The sequence below is a fragment of the Agaricus bisporus genome (genome assembly GCF_000300575.1).
Source record: "Agaricus bisporus var. bisporus H97 unplaced genomic scaffold AGABI2scaffold_11, whole genome shotgun sequence".
Lineage (NCBI taxonomy): Eukaryota > Fungi > Basidiomycota > Agaricomycetes > Agaricales > Agaricaceae > Agaricus > Agaricus bisporus.
In genome coordinates, this window is record NW_006267346.1 from 150,843 (window position 1) to 170,599 (window position 19,757).

The 19,757-nt window shown below is 45.6% G+C and overlaps 8 protein-coding genes across 8 annotated transcripts; 3 read left to right on the forward strand and 5 right to left on the reverse strand.

Annotated features, from left to right (window-relative positions):
- Positions 1–925: 925 nt before the first annotated feature.
- AGABI2DRAFT_180570 (hypothetical protein) lies at positions 926–2,121 on the reverse strand (the record flags this gene model as incomplete). The annotated part of the gene is made up of 4 exons (XM_006455536.1): positions 926–1,513; positions 1,580–1,722; positions 1,780–1,855; positions 1,906–2,121. 4 exons carry the CDS (start codon positions 2,119–2,121, stop codon positions 926–928), a joined length of 1,023 nt encoding a protein of 340 aa, XP_006455599.1.
- Positions 2,122–3,396: 1,275 nt separating this feature from the next.
- Positions 3,397–4,638, reverse strand: AGABI2DRAFT_121501 (hypothetical protein; the record flags this gene model as incomplete). Its single annotated transcript, XM_006455537.1, has 4 exons — positions 3,397–4,020; positions 4,087–4,229; positions 4,287–4,362; positions 4,423–4,638. The coding sequence occupies 4 exons, from the start codon at positions 4,636–4,638 to the stop codon at positions 3,397–3,399; spliced, it is 1,059 nt and encodes a 352-aa protein (XP_006455600.1).
- Positions 4,639–5,527: 889 nt separating this feature from the next.
- AGABI2DRAFT_121502 (hypothetical protein) lies at positions 5,528–7,560 on the reverse strand (the record flags this gene model as incomplete). The annotated part of the gene is made up of 7 exons (XM_006455538.1): positions 5,528–6,031; positions 6,098–6,240; positions 6,298–6,394; positions 6,434–7,000; positions 7,066–7,208; positions 7,262–7,337; positions 7,399–7,560. The coding sequence occupies 7 exons, from the start codon at positions 7,558–7,560 to the stop codon at positions 5,528–5,530; spliced, it is 1,692 nt and encodes a 563-aa protein (XP_006455601.1).
- Positions 7,561–8,368: 808 nt separating this feature from the next.
- On the forward strand, positions 8,369–10,570 carry AGABI2DRAFT_195037 (hypothetical protein). The gene is made up of 9 exons (XM_006455539.1): positions 8,369–8,419; positions 8,494–8,662; positions 8,834–8,977; positions 9,036–9,155; positions 9,229–9,367; positions 9,432–9,562; positions 9,651–9,890; positions 9,968–10,183; positions 10,242–10,570. The coding sequence occupies exons 1-9, from the start codon at positions 8,382–8,384 to the stop codon at positions 10,290–10,292; spliced, it is 1,248 nt and encodes a 415-aa protein (XP_006455602.1). The 5' UTR covers positions 8,369–8,381; the 3' UTR covers positions 10,293–10,570.
- A 348-nt stretch (positions 10,571–10,918) lies between these two features.
- On the forward strand, positions 10,919–13,747 carry AGABI2DRAFT_195038 (hypothetical protein). Its single transcript, XM_006455540.1, has 8 exons — positions 10,919–11,035; positions 11,113–11,130; positions 11,194–11,297; positions 11,416–11,567; positions 11,626–11,785; positions 11,838–11,945; positions 12,008–12,166; positions 12,230–13,747. The coding sequence occupies exons 1-8, from the start codon at positions 11,024–11,026 to the stop codon at positions 13,614–13,616; spliced, it is 2,100 nt and encodes a 699-aa protein (XP_006455603.1). The 5' UTR covers positions 10,919–11,023; the 3' UTR covers positions 13,617–13,747.
- A 111-nt stretch (positions 13,748–13,858) lies between these two features.
- AGABI2DRAFT_121504 (hypothetical protein) lies at positions 13,859–15,095 on the reverse strand (the record flags this gene model as incomplete). Its single annotated transcript, XM_006455541.1, has 3 exons — positions 13,859–14,466; positions 14,541–14,933; positions 14,990–15,095. The coding sequence occupies 3 exons, from the start codon at positions 15,093–15,095 to the stop codon at positions 13,859–13,861; spliced, it is 1,107 nt and encodes a 368-aa protein (XP_006455604.1).
- Positions 15,096–16,465: 1,370 nt separating this feature from the next.
- AGABI2DRAFT_195039 (hypothetical protein) lies at positions 16,466–17,827 on the forward strand. Its single transcript, XM_006455542.1, has 6 exons — positions 16,466–16,607; positions 16,764–16,795; positions 16,856–16,963; positions 17,019–17,206; positions 17,373–17,464; positions 17,520–17,827. Exons 1-6 carry the CDS (start codon positions 16,535–16,537, stop codon positions 17,609–17,611), a joined length of 585 nt encoding a protein of 194 aa, XP_006455605.1. The 5' UTR covers positions 16,466–16,534; the 3' UTR covers positions 17,612–17,827.
- Positions 17,828–18,322: 495 nt separating this feature from the next.
- AGABI2DRAFT_121506 (hypothetical protein) lies at positions 18,323–19,585 on the reverse strand (the record flags this gene model as incomplete). Its single annotated transcript, XM_006455543.1, has 1 exon — positions 18,323–19,585. The coding sequence occupies one exon, from the start codon at positions 19,583–19,585 to the stop codon at positions 18,323–18,325; it is 1,263 nt and encodes a 420-aa protein (XP_006455606.1).
- Between the last annotated feature and the right edge of the window lie 172 nt (positions 19,586–19,757).

The following is a 19,757-nucleotide window of genomic DNA, read 5'->3' on the forward strand; positions in this document are numbered from 1 at the left end:
AAGAAAAACTCATCGAACGGAAAGAAAAAAACAAAGGGAGAGGGGGCGTTTTGGAGGTTGTCGTTGAGCGAAGGAAGGGAAGGGGGAAGATTAGATTGGATTGTTTGGATTTTTTTTTGTTTGGAAGACACTTTGGGAATTTTTTTTTTCGTACTGCTCGCGTTTGTTGGTGATGGTGGTCAGGGGGATGTTGAAGTTTCTTACTTTTTTTCACTTCTGCTTTTTACGTTCTTGTGCTTTCTTTAATACTTCTACACTTTTCCCTCCTCCCGTATGTCCTTTAGTTTTGATTCCTGTTTTTCTTTTACTAGGACAAGATGTTACATGTACATAGTGTTCTTGCGTGATAGTGTTTTCTTTCTTTCTTTCTTTTCTTTCTTCTCCGCTCTTCGTTGCCCCGTCCCTCTTAATCTTAAACTCTTACTTTTATTTCTTTACCTTCCCTCTTCAACCGTTGCACTGTTTTTTTTTTACTTAATGTAGTTTTTTTTTGGTCTTTTTTTCGATTCGGTTTTGCTTTCTGTCTTTTTTCTTTTTCTTTTTTTGAAAAACAAAAACTTAATTTGAGTAGTATCAACGTGGTGATTTTTCCTCTATTTTTTTTTTAAAGCTCGTCTCTATTAGCGTACGGCTTCTAATGAAATTTCTTTTTTTTATATATCTCAATCTGTTTTTGCTTGTTTTTTTGAGGGAAGATGAAGTGAAATTGTGATAAGGTATGATGAATTGGATTAGGAGCTGAGACCCCGCCGACCCCTACCCCGCACTTTTATTCTCTTATCTTTCTTGACCTCGAAACCATAACGAATTGATATTTGGTTCAATATCCCAAACAGTTTATAAATCAGGTACCGTTTGGCCTCGAGCTTCATTGTGTCTGAACCTCTTTTCACTATCTGCGCATATTACACCATTACACCGTCGCTCACTCCTCTACTTCAACACGCGGTGAAATAGACTCGGCCCAGCTTAGCAAGCTTTCTTGAGTCCACCCTTCTCTTCCTGCGATTGCTTCGTGATTTAACAAAGTCTCGTGAGAGAGACGTGCCGTTCTCATAGCCCCTAAGACCGGCCCAGAAGGAGTGGGTGAAATTTGAGATGCATTTGTTCGCTTGCGCTTTTTTGCCCTATATCCAGTCTTGGTGCTTGTTTCAGACTGGCCGTCACCACTTTCGTGGTCAAACCGGTCGCTCTGAGAACCATCTTTCTCTCCGGGAACTTTGCTGGTCCATGCCTTGAAGATGACGTGCACGCGGGTAAGAATTGGGTTAGTGACGAAAAATGTCTTCAGAGTGGCTTGATTAAATGTCGATAATTTGCGGCCAAGTTCAACGATCGCAAATTTTGGATGGAGATGACTATGAAGCTCTGGCATTTCATCGAAGGGATGGACATGGATTTTGAAGTCGGTGGTGGCTACTGGCCGATCATGAGGATGATTTTCTTGTCGAGCGATGCAAATCGATCTCATGGAGTCTTTTAAGGGAATAAGCCTATATGAAAAGACACCGTTCTGTTGGCAATGATAAACATGACGCTGATGAGTATCAAACTATGAATGTGGGTGCGAAATAAGTACCGGAATGATGGGGAATGTTTCCGGATGCGCAATGGCGGTGACGCCAATGATTCTCACTGCATTGTAATATTGATTGACAGTGTCTTCGGGAGGTAATAATCCCCAGGAATCATTATTATGCAAGATGTGAAGGGAAGCGCCAGCTCAAGAACATTTGATGGTCAGTGATATTATGAAAGATAGTCAAGTAACAGGCTCACCAAAGAAGATATTATATCTGGTATCAAGATTCAGTTCCCCGTTCTTGAGTTTCCAATGATGCTCTAAGCGGGTCATCTGTGGGCAAGTGAAAGGTGTTCGTAGAAAAGTTCAAGGTAGAATCTCACAACTCTCGCACTCGTTGTCCAGCTTCCGGTAAGAAGGTGGCAATACTGAACCGCTCGCTCGTTTGGGCAATTCTCAACAAGGCAGCGGCGTTGATTAACATAAGCATCGGCTGAATCGACGCGCCTTTTGGATTTTGCTGAGATATCGTACTCAGATTCTATCCGCAAGCTTGGAGTAGTCTTGGCTTGACAGAAGGATAGGGAGGATTCGTCCATGAGCGGTTTGTTATGACGGTACACGAATACTGTAGGTACACGATAATTATAGCAGCAGTGTGTTCACTAAAGTTAAAGTTACTCATCGGCAGGTTCCGAAGAGTTCTTTCAACTATTGATTCGTAAGCACAGTATTATGCGGAATCTGAATCTTTCTCCAGGTCCGACTATGGGTCTGACGAAGGACCAATTCGTTTTGTATTGCTCATCTCATATCTCGTTATGCAGACCAAAATTCCTCGCTTCTGGAGACTCAGAGTAATTGTGAAAAGCCTTTTTTTTCCCACCACATTCTGCTGTCCGTTTCGAGAAAGACATGGGTCTTGACATATACTTGATAGCTACACGACGCACCGTCTACGGTCTCTGTTCGGCTATTTTTATCTTACTGCAAAGTAACCTCAAGATTCTGGTCTTTAAGCCCACGTTCTTTCCCCGCCTTCTCATCATATTTTTCGAATTCTATAACCTTTTCAAGCCATACGTTAGCGCTAAGCGCTCGGAAACGCGTGAATCGTCCATTCCCATGAATTTATGTTCAATCCCTGTTGCAAAATTCTAGAGATCTGTCTGCTTCTTATCTATTTCTTCGGCTTCTAAAACGATTCAGATAAGATGTGTAAGCCGTCCCCAGTCGATGGAAATGACGCGAAGGGTTCGTAGGGTTGAAGAATACGTGAGGGACAGACAAGGAAGGATGTATTTGTAAAGGCGCGTATACTTTCCACTTGTACGTTGAACCTGGTTCATGGTCTGGATCAATCCCGCGTTGTTATCATCGGAATATGAATTGACGGGCTACCCGGTTGGGTACCTAAGACAGAGTTGGCTGGATGGCGCATACTATAAGCAGACGAATCTCTTTAGCTGCGCGAAGGAGATAGAGAGGAAGGACGTCGAGCAGGAGAACAGATAGGGGAGGGAGCTCGGATGACGCAGGATAGCGAAGGAAAGAGAACACGTGTGAAAAGAAGATAAGTAATGGGAACAAAGACTAGATCTTGGTACATCAAAGGAAGTGGAATTAGAGATAACAAGTAGGTATAAGAGGGACGATACATAGTATACAATTTTCCCTCTGTAATTCTTGTGAAAGATCACCACCTGTACCTGTTCCTTTCCGTTCGTATGCCAGCGGAGTCGCTCACATAGTCGTAGAGGAGTCGGCCTATGGAACCACAACGAAGGTATTTGGTTCAATATCTCGAACAGTTTATAGATCATGCCTCGAGCCTTGCTGTGTCTGACTGAACCTCTTCTCACTATCTGCACATGTTACACTATTACACCTTCGCTCGCTCCTCTAACTTCAACACGCGGTGCAATAGACTCTGCCCAGCTTAGCAAGCTCTGTTGAGTCCACCCTTCTTTTCCTGCGACTGCTTCGTGATCTATCAAAGTCTCATGAGAGAGACCTGCCACTCTCGTAGCCCCTAAGACCTGCCCAGAGGGAGTGGGTGATGTTTGAGCTGCATTTGTTCGCTTGCGCTTTGTCGCCCTCTTAAAATCAAATCCAGTCTTACTGCTTGTCTCAGACTGGCCGTCACCAGTTCCGTGGTCAAACCTGTCGAACCGGTTGCTCTGAATATCATCGTTCTCTCCGGGATTGCTGCTCCATGCCTTGTAGATGACAAGGATGCGATTAAGAATTGGGTGAGAGACGAGCAATTTCACCAGAGTGGCTTGATTAAATGTCGATAATTTGCGGCCAAGTTCAACGATCGCAAATTTTGGATGGAGATGACTATGAAGCTCTGGCAGTTCATCAAAGGGATGGACATGGATTTTAAAGTCGGTGGTGGCTACTGGCCGATCATGAGGATGATTTTCTTGTCGAGCGATGCAAATCGATCTCATGGAATTTTTTAGGGGAATAAGCCTGTATGAAAAGACACCGTTCTGTTGGCAATGATAAACATGACGCTGATGAGTATCAAACTGTGAATGTGGGCGAGAAGTAAGTACTGGAATGATGGGGAATGATTCCCGATACGCAAAGGCGATGAAACCAACGATTTTCAGTGCATTGTAATATTGGTTGACAGAATCTTCGGGGGGTAATAACCCCCAGGAATCATTATCATGCAAGGTATGAAGAGAAGCGCCGGCTGAAGAATATTTGAGGGTCAGTAACATTATGAAAGACAGTTAAGTAGAAGGCTCACCAAAGAAGATATTATACCTGGTATCAAGATTCAGTTCCCCGTTCTTGAGTTTCCAATAATGCTCTAAGAAAGCCATCTGTGTGCAAGTGAAAGATGTTCAGTTCAAGTGGTAGAAAATCTAAGGATAGAATCTCACAAGATTTTCATCCTTTGTTAAGCTTCTGGCAACAAGGTGGCAATACTGAACCGCTCGCTCGTTTGGGCAATTCTCAACAAGGCAGCGGCGTTGATTAACATAAGCATCGGCTGAATCGACGCGCCTTTTGGATTTTGCTGAGATATCGTACTCATATTCTATCCGCAAGCTTGGAGTAGTCTTGGCTTGACAGAAGTATAGGGAGGATTCGTCCATGAGCGGTTTAGAATGATGGTACACGAATAGGTACACGATAATTATAGCAGCAGTGAGTTCACTAAAGTTAAAGTTACTCATCGGCAGGTTCCGAAGAGTTACAATCAATTATTGATTCGTAAGCACAGTATCATGCGGAATCTTTCTCTCAGGTTCGACTATGGGTCTGACGAAGGACCCATTTTCTTTGTATTGCTCATCTCATATCTCATTATGCAGACCTTTTCATCCTAAATTTCTCGCTTCTGGAGACTCAGAGTAACTTGTGAAAGGCCGTCTCCTTTTTCTTACCACATCACCTGCTGCCTGTTTCGAGAAAGGCATGGGTCTTGATAGCTACACGACGCACCGTCCGCAGTCTCTGTTCGGCTGTTGTCATCTTACTGCAAAGCAACCTCGTGATTCTGGTTTTTAAGCCCACGTTCTTTCCCCCCTCCTTTTCATCACATCTTTCGAATTCTGCGCCCTTTTCAACTTGAAGCCATACGTGCCAGGTGCTCGGAAACATTCCATTAATATTATGTTCCACTCACATTACAACATTCAAAAACCTGGAGTCGTCAGTACCCCTGTACATAGTTGGGTAAAGGTATCATCAAACTAAAACTAACCCGGCGGAACATCAGTAGGACTAGAGTCCTGCACTTTGGATTTTTATATTGGCGAAAGGATACATTTTCATCAGGCCTACAAAAAAATGTGACCGTATAGTTGGGCGTGGAGAAGCCAGCTATGAAACCATAGTAACAAATTGGTATTTAGTTCAACGTTGCGAATAGTTCTAAGTTATGAATCCGGAATCTTGATGTTGAGCTCATCCTCTATTATACTGTATATGAATCGTTTTTCACGATCTGCACATATTTACATCATTTCAGACTTCTACATGCTACTCGACAGACTCGGCCCAGCTTAACAAGCTCTCTCGAGTCCACCCTTGTTTCCGGCCTACTCCTACGCCGTGTTCGTGATCTTCCAAAATCCCATGAGAGAGACCAGCCACTCGCTTAGCCCTAGTCTTGGTGCTTGTTTCAGACTGGCCATCACCATTTTCGTGATCAAACCAGTCCCTCTGAGAACCTTCTTCCGGTGGGGCTACTATGCGGGTCCATGCCATAAAGATGGCAAGTACACTACCAAGAACTGGGAAAGAGTCGATAAGTGACTTCAGAGTGTCTAGGCATAATTCCGATAATTTGCGGCCAAGCTCCACAATCGCGAATTTCGGATGGACATGACTACGAATTTCCGGTAGCTCATCGAAAGGATAGACGTGGATTTTGAAGTCGGTGGTGGCTATTGGTCGATCTTGAGCATGATTTTCTTGTCGAGCGATACAAATCGATCTCATAGTGGCTTTCAGGGGGAAAAGCCTGTATGAAAAGACACCGTTCTGATGGCAATAACAAATATGGCGCCGATGAACGCCAAACTCTGAGTGTTAGAGAAAAATAATTACCGGAATGATGGGGAATGCTTTCCGATCCGCAAAGGCGACGCCACCGATAATTCTCAGTTCATTGTAATATTGATTGACAGAGTCTTCTGGAGGCAATAGTCCCCAGGAATCATCATCATGCAAGATGTGAAGAGAAGCGCCCGCTGAAGAATGAACATTCGAGGTTAGTGAGATTAGAAAGAATAAGTTAATATGCTCACCGAAGAAGATATTATACCTGGTATCAAGATTCAGTTCCCGATGCTTGAGCTGCCAAAACCACTCCAAACTGGTCATCTGTGGGCAAGTGAAAGATTTCTAGTTCAATTATTCAGAAAGAAAAATAGTAAATCTCACAAAGTCCTCATCCTTTATCCATTTTTTAGCAACAAGGTGGCAGTACTGAACCGCACGCTCATTGGGACAATTTTCAACGAGACAGCGGCGTTGATTAACAGAAGCATCGGCCGAGTCGACACGTTTTTTCGTTTTAGCCGATATAACGTTGTTGTAGTCCATCCACGAGCTGAGAACAGTCCCGACCTGACTGACAGGTAGAGCCGATCGGTTCATGAAGCCATTTGTGGGATCAAGCCAGCCGCTCGACAAATCATTGTCCGGAAACAGGGTTTCGTTGGTCCATGCCACAAAGATGGTACGTATACGGATATAGATTGAGGAAGAAAGGATAAGTGATTTGAAACTACCTGGATCCAATTTCGATAACTTTCGGCCAAGCTCAACTATCGCGAACTTCGGATGGAGATGACTACGAATCTCAGGCAGCTCATCGAAAGGATGAACGTAAATTTTGAAGTCTGTGGTGGCTGCTGGCCGATTCTGGGCATAGTTTTCTTGTCGAGCGATGCAAATTGATTTCATGGAGGCTTTGAGGGGAATAAGCCTGTATGAAAAAACACCATTCTGTTGGCAATAACAAAAATGGTGCTGATGAGTACCAAAACTGTGATTGGAGAGAGAAAATGTACTGGGATGATGGGGAATGTTGCCCGATCCGCATAGGGGAAGATGCCGATGATATGCAGTTTATTGTAATATTGGTTGACAACGTCTTCGGGAGGTAACAGTCCCCAGGAATCATTATCATGCAGGGTGTGAAGAGAAGCACCAGCTGAAGAATATTTGAGGGTCAGTGAAATTGTGAGGGTGGGTCCACATGCTCACCGAAGAATCTATTATACCTCGTATCAAGATTCAGTTCACCGCGCTCGAGCTGCCAATACCACTCTAAACTGCTCATCTGTGGGTAAGACAAGGCCATACAGTTCAACCGGTAAGAAAGGGGAAGAGTAGAATCTCACAATTTTTTCATCCTTTGCCCATTTTTTGTTAATAAGGTGGCGGTGATGAACCGCGCGCTCGTTTGGGCAGTTCTCAATAAGGCAGCGGCGTTCATTGACAGAAGCATCGGCCAAATCGACGCGCTTCTTGACTTTTGCAGATATATCGTTGTAATATTTCATCAGCGTGTTGAGAATTTTTCAACTTGATTTACGGATGGGGTGTATTGGATCATGAGCGTCAACCATATGTCTCGCTTTCGTCGGCAAGTTCCGGACTATTCTGTGGACTTACAAAAAATACCGAGTTGCTTTGTATTGCCTATGAATCTTCCTCGGCTACAATTACTGACCTTGTGGCGATTTATGCTTTCCCCCGCATCTTGCCGCCCTCTTGAAGTAGATCGTGGGCCTTAGTAGCTGCACGGCGCGTCACCCACGTTCATGAAGTCCAACTTGTCCAAGAGGTCTGTTATCTATTCGTATGTTAAACTTAGTATACCGTGAATTGTGTTCGAGCGTCGCGTAATAAACTCCGATTCAAGAAGGAAGAAAAAGTCCAAGAGGTCCGCTCAATTCGGGTCTTTAAACTAACTACCTTGGCTTTTAGTAACAAACTTTTATTGATGATCTCACCATCTTCGTCAGGGAGGTAATTCTTCAAGCACTCCCTTTCGATAGCACTCAGAGTCTTCAGGAGGGCCAATAACTTCCCGCTTGACATGCATTTCTGCAGACAATTTGTGGGCTTAAGCGACGAATGGCGAAACGTGCACATCATCCTAGTCAATGAAATTGACACGAAGAATTTATGGGTTGATGGACATGTAGTATCCCATCATACGACTCGCCCAGTCAAGGAACGGACAAGAAAATGCTGCGTTAAAGTCCTTTTAACTCTGATCATGATCAACGGGACGGTTCAGTATCTTGCGTGACTAAGGTTGCGTGTGACGCTTTATTGTCACTGATCACAGGCTCGTTTGACTTTCTCGACATTCGCAATGGCAGTTCCTCACATCGACGGCCACAAAGCAGCAAAGTACGTCCTCAAATCTCGTCTAATCTTCTTGAGTTCTTTACAAAGAGCGCTTACCACCGAATACACCCTTATAGAAAACGAAAAATTACAGATAGAAATATTCCTAATGCGGTCCTCCAGAATCCAGAATTCCTTGAGGATTCCAAGATGTATCAGTCGTTGCAGGATATGGAAAGAAAACTGGATTGGACAATGACGAGGAAAAAGGTTGAAGTGCAGGATGCATTGTCTAGAATACCTACGGTGCGTTCTGGCATCAACTGATTTGCCAATTTCTTCACTGACGCCACGCCATGGCATTTCTGGTCATTTCGCTCCCGCTTTGCATCTGCCAAATCTTGTTCATCATTCGTTATGCCGCAATTTCATTTGGTTCCGAATCTGTGGTGCCTTGACCTGGACACACGCCAATAGACGACGCGCACGCTACGGATATTTCTCAGTCACACCGTGTCAGGACAAGCGTGGCAGACGGGTGGAGAACAGCCTGCGGCAAATTTTGATACTGGAGAGGGTATTCCTGCATGGTCGTTCAAAGTTGAGGGTCGATTACTGGAGGTATGTCACGTCGACACTCTCTTACTGAGAGTTCTGTGCTAAAAGATATTTCATTTAGCCTCCAAACCAACGGAGCCGTGACAAAACACCACAGCGCAAATTTTCGACGATGGTGAAGCGCATGGTGGTTGAAATTGAACGTGACCCTGCCCTTTACCCAGAAAGCAATATAGTTGAGGTATCAATGTCAGCATGCTCTTGTCTACGATCAGTATTTGACAGAACCTTTTTTTTTCCGCGTGCACTCAAAGTGGCCAAGAGCAACGGGTCAACATAATCCAAGCCTTGATGGATTTACAGTGCGGAGATCTGGGGACCAAGCCACGAAACTTCGCGTTATCATTTTCTTGGACCATTTCCCGGAACAGTATAGACTTTCAACTGAGTTGTGTAAGTGCTCCGCGTATTAGCCACACAACTCGGTTCTAATAGCATTTTCCTTTATCCCCCGCAGCTCAAGTATTAGGAATCAAAGAAGACAGCCGGCTAGGGGTCGTACAAACATTATGGAACTATATCAAACTCCAAAATCTTCAGGATAAAGCAGACCGCCGGATGATACATGCCGATGAGAAATTACGGATGGTAAGTGGATCGCACAGCCTCGAAATGAAAAGCAGCTAAATTTCCCGTTTTGCTTATACGTGTTTGTACTACTGGTGGCTTTACTTAGATTTTCGGTGCTGAGACTATTGCCTTCCAGCAAATACCTGAGTTGGTGAATAGGCATCTTACAGCTCCTGAACCCGTTGTCCTGCACTATACATTGAATCCCTCAGTGCCACCTCCTGAGAAACCATCGGCTTGGGACGTTGAGATCAAGATGGAGGATTCGACGCTGAAAAATCGTATGACTACGGTGGTACAAGCTAGCAAAGAATCGACAGCCACGCTGATGAAATTGGATGAAGAGGCAAGTAGCCGTCGCTTAGGCTGCTTTTTGATCGACGAATCGTATCAACTCGCAACTAATTGTTCCGGAACCGACAGATCGCTCTACTTGCGCAGTCATTGCACAATTCTCAATTGAAACAAACATTCCTGCAATCATTTGCAGATGATCCGGCGAAGTTCATCCAGACATGGTTAGAATCACAGTCTCGTGATTTGGAGAGCATACTGGGCAGTGGGCCATCAGAGGGAATGACAGTTCGGCAAGAGGAGTTGAGGAGAAGTGAATTCTTCCAGCTTCCGTGGGTTGAAGAGGTGCGTGGCGTGCTGTGATGGCTTTAATTTAGACTGACTTATGAGGCATTGCCTGTAGGCCGTGGCGATTCAAGAGGGGCTGCGCTTGGCAGCTAGGGGAATGCAGTAGGTGTGCGCATTTCATGGCACTCACTAGTTGTGCTGCGGAAGGCTGTACCAGCTTTGTCTGAGGTGTAACATAGGGTTTTATAGTGGCGTGAGCCGCAGAAAGGAGGGAAGGGCCCTATATTTTTTCTGCGTGGCTCGGTTCGGTATATTTGTTTTGTGGTCTATGTCTATTGTCTATCCGAGTAAGCTTTTGCTCGAGATGTTGTTGTCCCACAAATAAGGTTAGGGCACATGGAGTGTAAGCGAGAATAGATTTGACGTGCAGATGGGGATACGCGCTACAGTTATGAGCTCACCATATGTCGGAGTTGGCCTGGGGTTGGTGGACGGGTCGGACAAACTCGCGGCTTAAAATACCAAAACACACGCAAAAATAGACATCATATCATGCATGAAGAGTTTACGCATGCGCATGAACCGCGGTCAGCCTCGGGGTCAAGTTTTGGGGTATTTACCCATACGGCGTACAATATTGAATACAATGAAGACCTTGTCGTTGCCCCAGAGACGCTCTATGTGCTTGTTCTGCAACGATCGCTGGGGAAATGAAGCGCTGGTTGAGCGGAGATCTTGATTGTCGATCTGACATTCTTAACTCGGCATAGTCCGGCGAAATCAATGGGACCACTTTATTCAAATAAATAGAGCAGGCATTTGGACCCCTGTTTTCTCCTTCCCCACCCTTCAGTTCTCGTTGTTCTTTCTCTTTTTCTTGCCTCTGGATACGAAGATATGACAAGCCAGGTTAGCATGCTCGCGGTTTAGCTTGATGAATCAGCTAACAGGATATGCCCTCATCGCCTTGATGTCATTCATTGTAGTTGGGACGACTTCGGCAGGTGAGTTGTACTTCTGCGATAATGTTCCTCCTATATCTCCATGACTGATGGCTTGCGTCATAGTGGGCCGGAGAGGTGATGTCCTCAAAGGATAGCAAGATAACTATCAGCGACGAAATTAAAGAGCTGGAAGAGGAGGTCGAGAAACGGAAAGAAGGAATACTCAAGTCAGTCTTCCTATATTATCGCACCAATCTGCTTATGTGAGGGCATTGGCCCTCACCTCGCTCGGGTGCTTGGTGGATTTTATGAACGGTCCACTGACATACTACCTCATCAATACAGATTACAAATGGCCTCTGAGGCCTATCATCGCTCACTTTCCAAGAAGAAGCAATATGAATTTGTAGACAAGAGTGAAAAGCTGGTATCACTTGATGCGCTGGGCGTCGTCATGATCGCGGATGGGGAGAAATTTGGCGAGAACTCAACTTTCGGTGCGAGAATTCTTTTACTCGTGTCCTGTGATATATCCTCATTTTCAAACTCTGACAGGTTCATCTCTCGTCAAGTATGGACGAGCTCACTGTAAGATAGCGACCCTTCAAGAGGCGTATGCCGTTACTCTCAAAGACACTTTCATTACCTCCTTGCAGCGATTTGAGGAATCAATCAAGGAGTATGAGCTCCTGAAGAAGAAGCTTGAAAGCCGCAGGTAAGGGCTCCCCACTCAATTCCCCGAAAATAGGTTCCTGATCGAATTTCAGGTCGGCTTACGAGGCTGCTTTCCTCAAGATGGAGAAGTTAAAGCAAAGCAAAAAGGAGAAGGAGAAGATTGATGCCGAAGAAGAATTGGATAGAACGAAGCAACGCTTGTACGTCCCCTGATATTGACTCTGACGGTCTGCATCCTAAATGACTGTTGCCACATTGCTAGTGAGGAAACCGCAGAAGACATAAGAGCGCACATGGAATACGTTCGAAGCGCGGATGCTCACCATCAGCGTGAACTCACTGGTTTCTTGGACATAGAAATGAATTTCGCGCAACAATATCTGGATGTATTAAGAGACGTCAAGTCAGATTGGAGTCAGGAGTAAGTCACTCGTCGGACTTCCACCAACAACGAATTTTCATGTGGTGCTCTTACTATTTTTAGTCATACACCCATCTCCCCATTGAAGCGAAATCGCGCGAAGTCTTTATCCCACCGGTCGTCTGGAAGCCTCAAGTCATCATCAGATTCACATCATAATGGGTCTCAAGACTCCTCTGACGAAAGCTCCTCTCGACGATCCCATAGCTCCAGTCGTCATGGGAGTAAACCAGCATCACGGTCCGCCTCGCGGTTGTCCAGGAAACGGACAAATAGTAATGCTACCGCTACGGGTGAAAAGGACACTGATCCTCTCGAGAGAGCCCCGACTCCGCGGCGGCGAAGTGTTGCTGGATGGGCTTCTAGTGCTGTCGAGACTGTCACGAATAGGAAGAAGAAGGATACGGAAAACTTTGCCTCTTTGGAGGATGATGATGACACAGATACAGGGGTAACGAAACGGAATTCCTCTTTGAAGAAATCGATGAGCATTGGGTCGTTGGGGCGGCGGTCATCCACCAAGTCGCCGAAAGTGCCGCAGCAGGCCCGTCCCAGATCTAGCTCTCTTTATGGAAAGAAACTCGTACGAGCGCGGTTGGACTACGAAGCAAAGTCGTCGAACGAGCTTAGTTTCAAGGCTGGTGCGGAAATTTTCCCGCTCAATGAAGTGTTGGATAGCTGGTGGATGGGAGATCTGAATGGAAGACGAGGATTGTTCTTGATGACCTATGTCGAGGAAATTGATCCTTCAAGTGCTTCTAGGAAACCAAAGGGACAAGCTGACAACGAGTCTATACAAGACTCCGATACGCAATCCACTGACGACGGGTACGGTACGAGTGAGTTGGACGAAGAAAATGATTTGTTATCCCGACCGATACAACACAGCCCTTTCATTGCGGGCTTGGACGATAATAATAGCATCATCAGTCAAAACACTGATGATGAGTTCCGCCCAGTTACAATACATACCCCCAAAGCCAACCCGCAGGCCGTCAACCCACCCATATCTCAAACACGTTATCGGAACACACCATCTCCTCCATCGTCACTGTCAGGATCGGAGACTGGTATTTTAGCGGATGCTGGATATTTTGGTCGAGATACTTTGACACCTTCGATGCAGACGAGGTCCCCGGCAGGTATATCGACGAAGAAAGTACCCCCTCCTCCCCCTCCTAGAAGACCCAACATGAATACTCCGCCCATTGCCCCGCCATTACCTCAACGAAAGACGAATGCCGCTACTAGATCAAGCAAGAACGCACGTCCTTCGAGTGCAGGGTCGTCCATTAGCTCACTTCTGACAGGTGGCGGGTCCGGCTCTGGTTCTAGCACTGGAGGTTACGATAGATCACCGTTCGAGAGTACGCAAGACCTAACTACTTCGGCCCAACCGTTGCCGCGCTCCAATGATAAATCAGATGGGTTCAATCCATTCAGGAGTTGAGTGGTTGAATTTCGCTAAGCACTGCCGTTTCCTTTCCCTTTCTTTTTATTTTGATTCTATGTACCCAGTAGCCAGTAGCATATACATTACCCATATACATTATTCGGATTATCGCACAACTCGTATTATCTTCAACCGTACCAGAACGTACTATCAACCACCTTTCCAGGACCGCCCAAACTCCTATAGCATCTCTTGGCAGCAATTCCACTAATGGGAACCTGGATCGCTGTCGCCTGTCGTTACGAAACGGCTCTTGAAGTAGACGGGCCAGGTGACATTCGAATTTCCTGACGGTGTTCATCCTCACGCAGTGGCACCGATGCATCGTTTGATACAAGCCCATTTTCACTCGCAGGTTTCTTGCTAAGATTGTTCGATGCAGTGGATATTGCAGCCTCGGTCATTACGGTCTCGGTGGGTTGCTCTGAAGCACGACTTTGTTTCCATCGCAACTTCTGACGGCGTTTCCAGGCGAGGGTGCAACCTATCGCCCCGAAGATAAATATTGCGGTCAGACCTCCCAGAACGCCACCATAAATGGCTGCCAGGCGATCCAAATTGATAGCTGGTATTGTCGTCACGTTTGTATCAGAGTGAACATCGACGTAGAGGCGAGTGAAAGATAGAGGAACTAGTTCTGGTGTTGAATCGAGGAAGGTAACGTTGAGATTATGTATACCGAGTCTGGCTTCTGGCGTTTTGAAGAATAAGTGTCGGTATGTTGTTAGATTTTTGTGTGATTCCCATGTAAATGGCGTAGGAGTTCCACCGTCGACTGTGTAGACGCCGTGACCGATAGACGGCTCCGTTACTCCCCATAGAATTCCATACCAGCTAGCAGAAACTCCTTAAGTAAAACGAAAATTAAAAAACGACGATGTAAGTCGTGGTTTATCTCTCATCGGCGGAGGTAAAGCGTACCCTTGTAGCTCACCAGCGCCGATGCGCCTGCGTCAACCGTCCCAATCCGATTATACGGACCCCAGCGTTGCCAATGACCATTGTATCCTACACCCAAGGCACCTGGCGAGAAGTACATCGTACCCTCTTTCAGAACGTATCCATCTAGAGGTTCATATGCGATCCAGTCGAGCCAGAACATCGTGTCGTTCCCGACACCGGTGACCTCAAAGGTGAAGTTGTGCATACTCTGGCTTAGGTGTATACCGGCGCTGTTACATATTTCCCAATTGTTGTTGGGACCTGGAGGTAAACCTGCGTTAGCAATAACAATACCGTCGACGAAGCATTTCCACTCTGGGATAGAACCCTTTTCCGTGTTGTTGAAGCTGGCATAAGCATGAATGAAAGTTCCTTTTGTTCGAGAATGAGAAATGCCTTTGTGTGATGGTGCTCAGATTACGACGCACCATTATATAAAAATGAAACAGATCCGTCCCCTAAAATTCGATGCAGCGTTTGTCGATATGGAGGTCCCCATTCGCCAACTTCATTCATCCCCTCCTCCGTGTACATTGTCCAGTTGGAGGGGGAATATGTGAGAGATGAGTCGTCGTCATCCACGATCACAAATATGGAACGTTGTAAAGACGACCACATCAGTTAGATGAATTAAGTCGCAGCTATACAGAGATAAAAGGAAGAAAGACGCCGATGAAAATGGTTCGAGAATAAGGGATGTCAGCAAACTATATTTCTGGATTATCAACGCCTCAAGCCTCAGGGTAGATCGCTATTCAAATAAAATCGCCCTCGGAAACTCATGATAACGGCATGGTCTTATGGGGTCCGCTCTGAACCCGCGACGTTGGCTACCTATCCACCCTAGATAGGTACGAAGATGTCTATTGTTCTTTATCAACTTACTTACTACCTTCTTGACCGCGGTCACTAGAGTTGTGACAGAGGTGAACTTGTCCTGCTCAGGAGAGACACCACCTCCGGTGCAATCGATATTATTTCTAGCGGGTATAGTTCCAACCAAAGAGTAGACAAATATTCTCGGAATCTAGTGGTAAAATACGTCTTCGATAATCAGGAGAACGCAAAAAAAATGAATTTGAACTTTTGAAGAGTGCGGACATATCTTGAGTTATTATTAGCTCCCTCCCTGCGGCTAGTAGTGCATTGATACTTCAATTTCCGTTTTGACGGTGTTGAATCTTTCGAAAAATCTGACTATCGAAGGCTCGGCCACTCCGGCGTTTCAAGACTTTCAACCCGAAAAATATAAGAACTGTTGCGTTTAGTCATTTTAATAACTTCGAGAGCATTTCCGTAACATTCGCGTCAAGGCGGAAGAAGCCGAAATGAGTGAGCATTCAGTTCAAACTTCACACCATTGCCTAGTTGCCCAGAGGGGATGAAAGAAGAGAAATTCTTTCTTGGCAATTTAACGAGACCCTTTATAAACATGACTATGTGGACAATGCCATAATCAGCTAATCCAAATCTGATATACCTCTCTATATGACGGAGAGAATGCAATTGCAAAACCACTGAGTTTGGAGTTAGCCTTGCTTTCAGCATGGCCTTCAAAGAATCATTCAAACATTATGATTTCATCGATGATTTAATCCACTGGCAAGCTCCCAACCCAGTCAGAGACTCAAGCTCAGGGCCGATTTGGGTGCTAGGAATAAATAGACTAAATGGACCATACGTCACGATTGCGCTCTGCATGTGCCTCAGACTCCAAATTGTCGTAAATAGATCGGATCTAGTGTTCAGAAAATTCCATGGGCACCTTCCACAGGCCCCAAAGAATGAACTGTGCCACCTGCGTCCGTCTCACCTCCGCGAAAGCACTGAGATCCGAATAGTGGGGTATCACGTGATTGCTTCTGGTAGTTAGATAGCGGCTGGCGGTGCGGTTGCTCAGAAGACCAGACGACGCCCGCTACCCCTGCTCCAAACACAGACCAGAGATAATACAAGACACAGAAATCTCAAAAATGTCAGCGACAAATGCGGCGGCGGCATCGGTGAAGAGAAGAAAAATTGCGGTATTGGGGTCGCGGTCAGTGGGTATGTACTCATCTGCTGTACACTTTTCTTCGTCGTGGGCTGATTGGACGTCGATGCTGGGTTTCTAATTTCTTGGAATGCCGTCTCTTGACTTCCTTTCTGTCCCGTTTAACTTCCGATCATGCTTACATTGAATGTGGTTTACGGCGTCTACAGGCAAATCGTCTCTTGTGAAACAGTTCATCGAGGTGCGCTCCTTTTCTATCTTTCCATGCATACCCAAAGAGGAAGACTCTCATGAATTCCAGAACCACTTTGTGGATGCCTATTATCCCACTATCGAATCTACTTTTGCGAAAAGTGTGAAGTATAAAGGCGTCGAATACGACTGTCATATTATCGACACTGCTGGCCAGGTACGGCGACCTCCACTATCCGTATTCCGTGCTACATGTTGCATCTATATCACAGGATGAATATTCTCCAATTAATTCACAATACGCTATTGGAATTCATGGCTATATCCTCGTATATTCCATTGCATCCCGCAGTTCTTTCGACATGATCCAAATTGTGTATGACAAGATCATCGATTTTAGTGGTCTTAGTGAATTACCGTGCGTAGTGGTCGGCACAAAGGTTGACCTTGCACCTACGGGGTGAGTCTCAACCTACAACGCATTCCCTTTCCTTTTCCAGCTTCCTAGTCTCAGGTGGAGCTAGTCGTGTGTTTCGACTCCCATCCAATTCTTGATCATCTCAATTTTGAGACGGGCTCTTGTTTGATCAATACACTCACTTCTTTCATAATGATGTTTCTTTCAGGCGGCAAGTCGAGACGGCCGACGGTGAAAAACTTGCCAAGGCAAATCAAGCTTCATTCATCGAGGCTAGCGCGAAGGAGAACACCAACGTCGGTAGGTTCAATTCAACGCAACCAATCAATTTGCGGGATCTCACAAGGTGATATAGGCAAAGTATTTGAATTATGCCTGGCCGAAATAGAGAAACGAGCGACCCCGAACCAAACAGATACAGGGGGAAAGGGGTGCCTGATCATGTAGAAATGTTATGCTTCTTCTTTTTTGGATGCCCTCGATATCTTATCTTGCTCTCGTTTTTAGAGTACTTCCGTTATTAGATACTTAGGAGCTCATCATTTCTTTTTTGTACTAACTGTTTCGTTGGGCATATATACGCATCTCCTGTAGGATACATTATCTATGGACATCATATGCGGTAGTACTAATTCACTTTTCTAAATGTGATTTTCCACAAAATTATCCCAAAACAAGAAGCCCTGGAGGGTCTGAAGATTCGAGGACGTTCTTTATAAGCGTCAAAAAAAGGGCCCGTGACAAGTGACATACAACAATTATCGACCCATTCACCGTTCACATTTCTCGTAATCAAATAAGTGCCTCTTCAGTACATAAGCGGGGAACGAGTGCATTAGCCCCAGGCTCCTACCCAGCCCCTTGCTGCGTTTTCCAAATCGAGCAAAGATAATGTTAGAACAATCTTTGCTCTCGCAGTAAGTACTTACAGTAAGGGACCAGCATTTTATGTCGAATGGCAATCACCGAACGAGATGATTCCGTCATGCCCACCCCTGGCAAAGAGTGAAAATTTGAATTTCGTAATTATATCGTATGGCACCATTTGCTCTGAGAAGCTCCTTCTATTGTCCAAGGTCCACTTATCAAACGTATTGCTCTACTAGTTTGTTATGTCATGGCGATACGCTCGCTATGTGAAACGTACCTGGGCCGAAGCTAATACCTCGACCGCTTAAGTATTTCAGATACCACCACCTCATCAAGTTTCCGCAGGTCAGGATATCGCACATTCGGGCATGCAGGAGCCGAGAGAGCCCAAGTCGCGTCCGGTCTGTAATGAGATCTTGTCTGCCACCGTATGTCGTTATGTCGATTGTATGCCGCCATCCATAATACACAACACAGATAACTTGCTTTACTGAGCCCAATAGGTCGATGATAATCTGCCATGTCTGATACGCGGCCAAAATAGAGAATAATGCGCAGTTCAGGGTGAAGGCATGTATGCACTGTTCGTTGCCACGGCTCAACGATGGAAATATTCCGTGCTTTCCATCCTGCTAGTTGTTGCGGCGACCAAAAGGACGCACGACGGACAGCTTCCAGCGGAGTCTCAGAGTCGATACGAACATCTTCTTCTCCCTTTTGAACCCCCAAAAGTTCATCCGTGACCCAACGATATCGTATTGGCCCACCCAGCCGCTTTGCATACCTGACAAGGGACTCGACGCCATCGACATAGCGACACAATTTTTCTGCACATCGCTGAAATCTCAGTACCTGCGAATACCCTGTATCTTCCAAGTCCAACCTTACCCATCGTTCCAAAAAGTAGGAATGTGCAATCGTTGAGGCAAGAAAGTTTAGAGACAGAAAATCCTCCACATCAAGTCCCTGGGATGAAACCACTCGTGTGGCGATTACTACGGTAGCATCGAACAAGATTCGCATGACGACCGAAAGTGGTTGGCCTTCGAACCCCTTCAATATAGAACTAGCATCTCGAAAAAACTCCCATTTAATGTTATTTGGCGATATGGTGTTGTGTACCGAAGGATGTTGGTCGAGTTTCGAATAGAAATCGTCGTAAATGCCGGATTCTAGAATAAAGGACAGCAGTTTTTGAACCGGCTTGAGCACGTTCGCTCGACAACGTTGAACCAACAGAGGAAACAACTCTCTCACTCCACTAACCCCCGAACTGCAGAGAATAGAGAAAAGCTCCTTTGCATCGGCTAGATCTCCTGAGGTAGGAGTCCCGTTCTTTGCTAGGATGACCTCCACACCCTTGCGCTTGTCAAAGGCAACCGCATAGTAATCTCCTGGTAGACCAGTGGTCAACAGCCATGCGATGGTGTCCAGAAGTTTCATTTCCTGGACGGCGTTGGCGCGTGATACCGTATTATCTGGATAATCGAGTTCTTGTAAGAGCAAAAGTCGTTCAGAAAGAAGATTTTGGTTGTGGTTGAAGTTCGACATGGTGCGGCGCTCACGCGACTGCACTGAGAGAGTGCGGTCAGATGAGTGTCTGGATTTGAGAAAGGTTTGAGGTATCGAGAGGACGCCGGTTATGAAATTGCCGGCCACATTACTTGCCAAATATACGATTATCAGCTTGCGATGTTTGAAAACTTGATCAAGTGCTATTTGA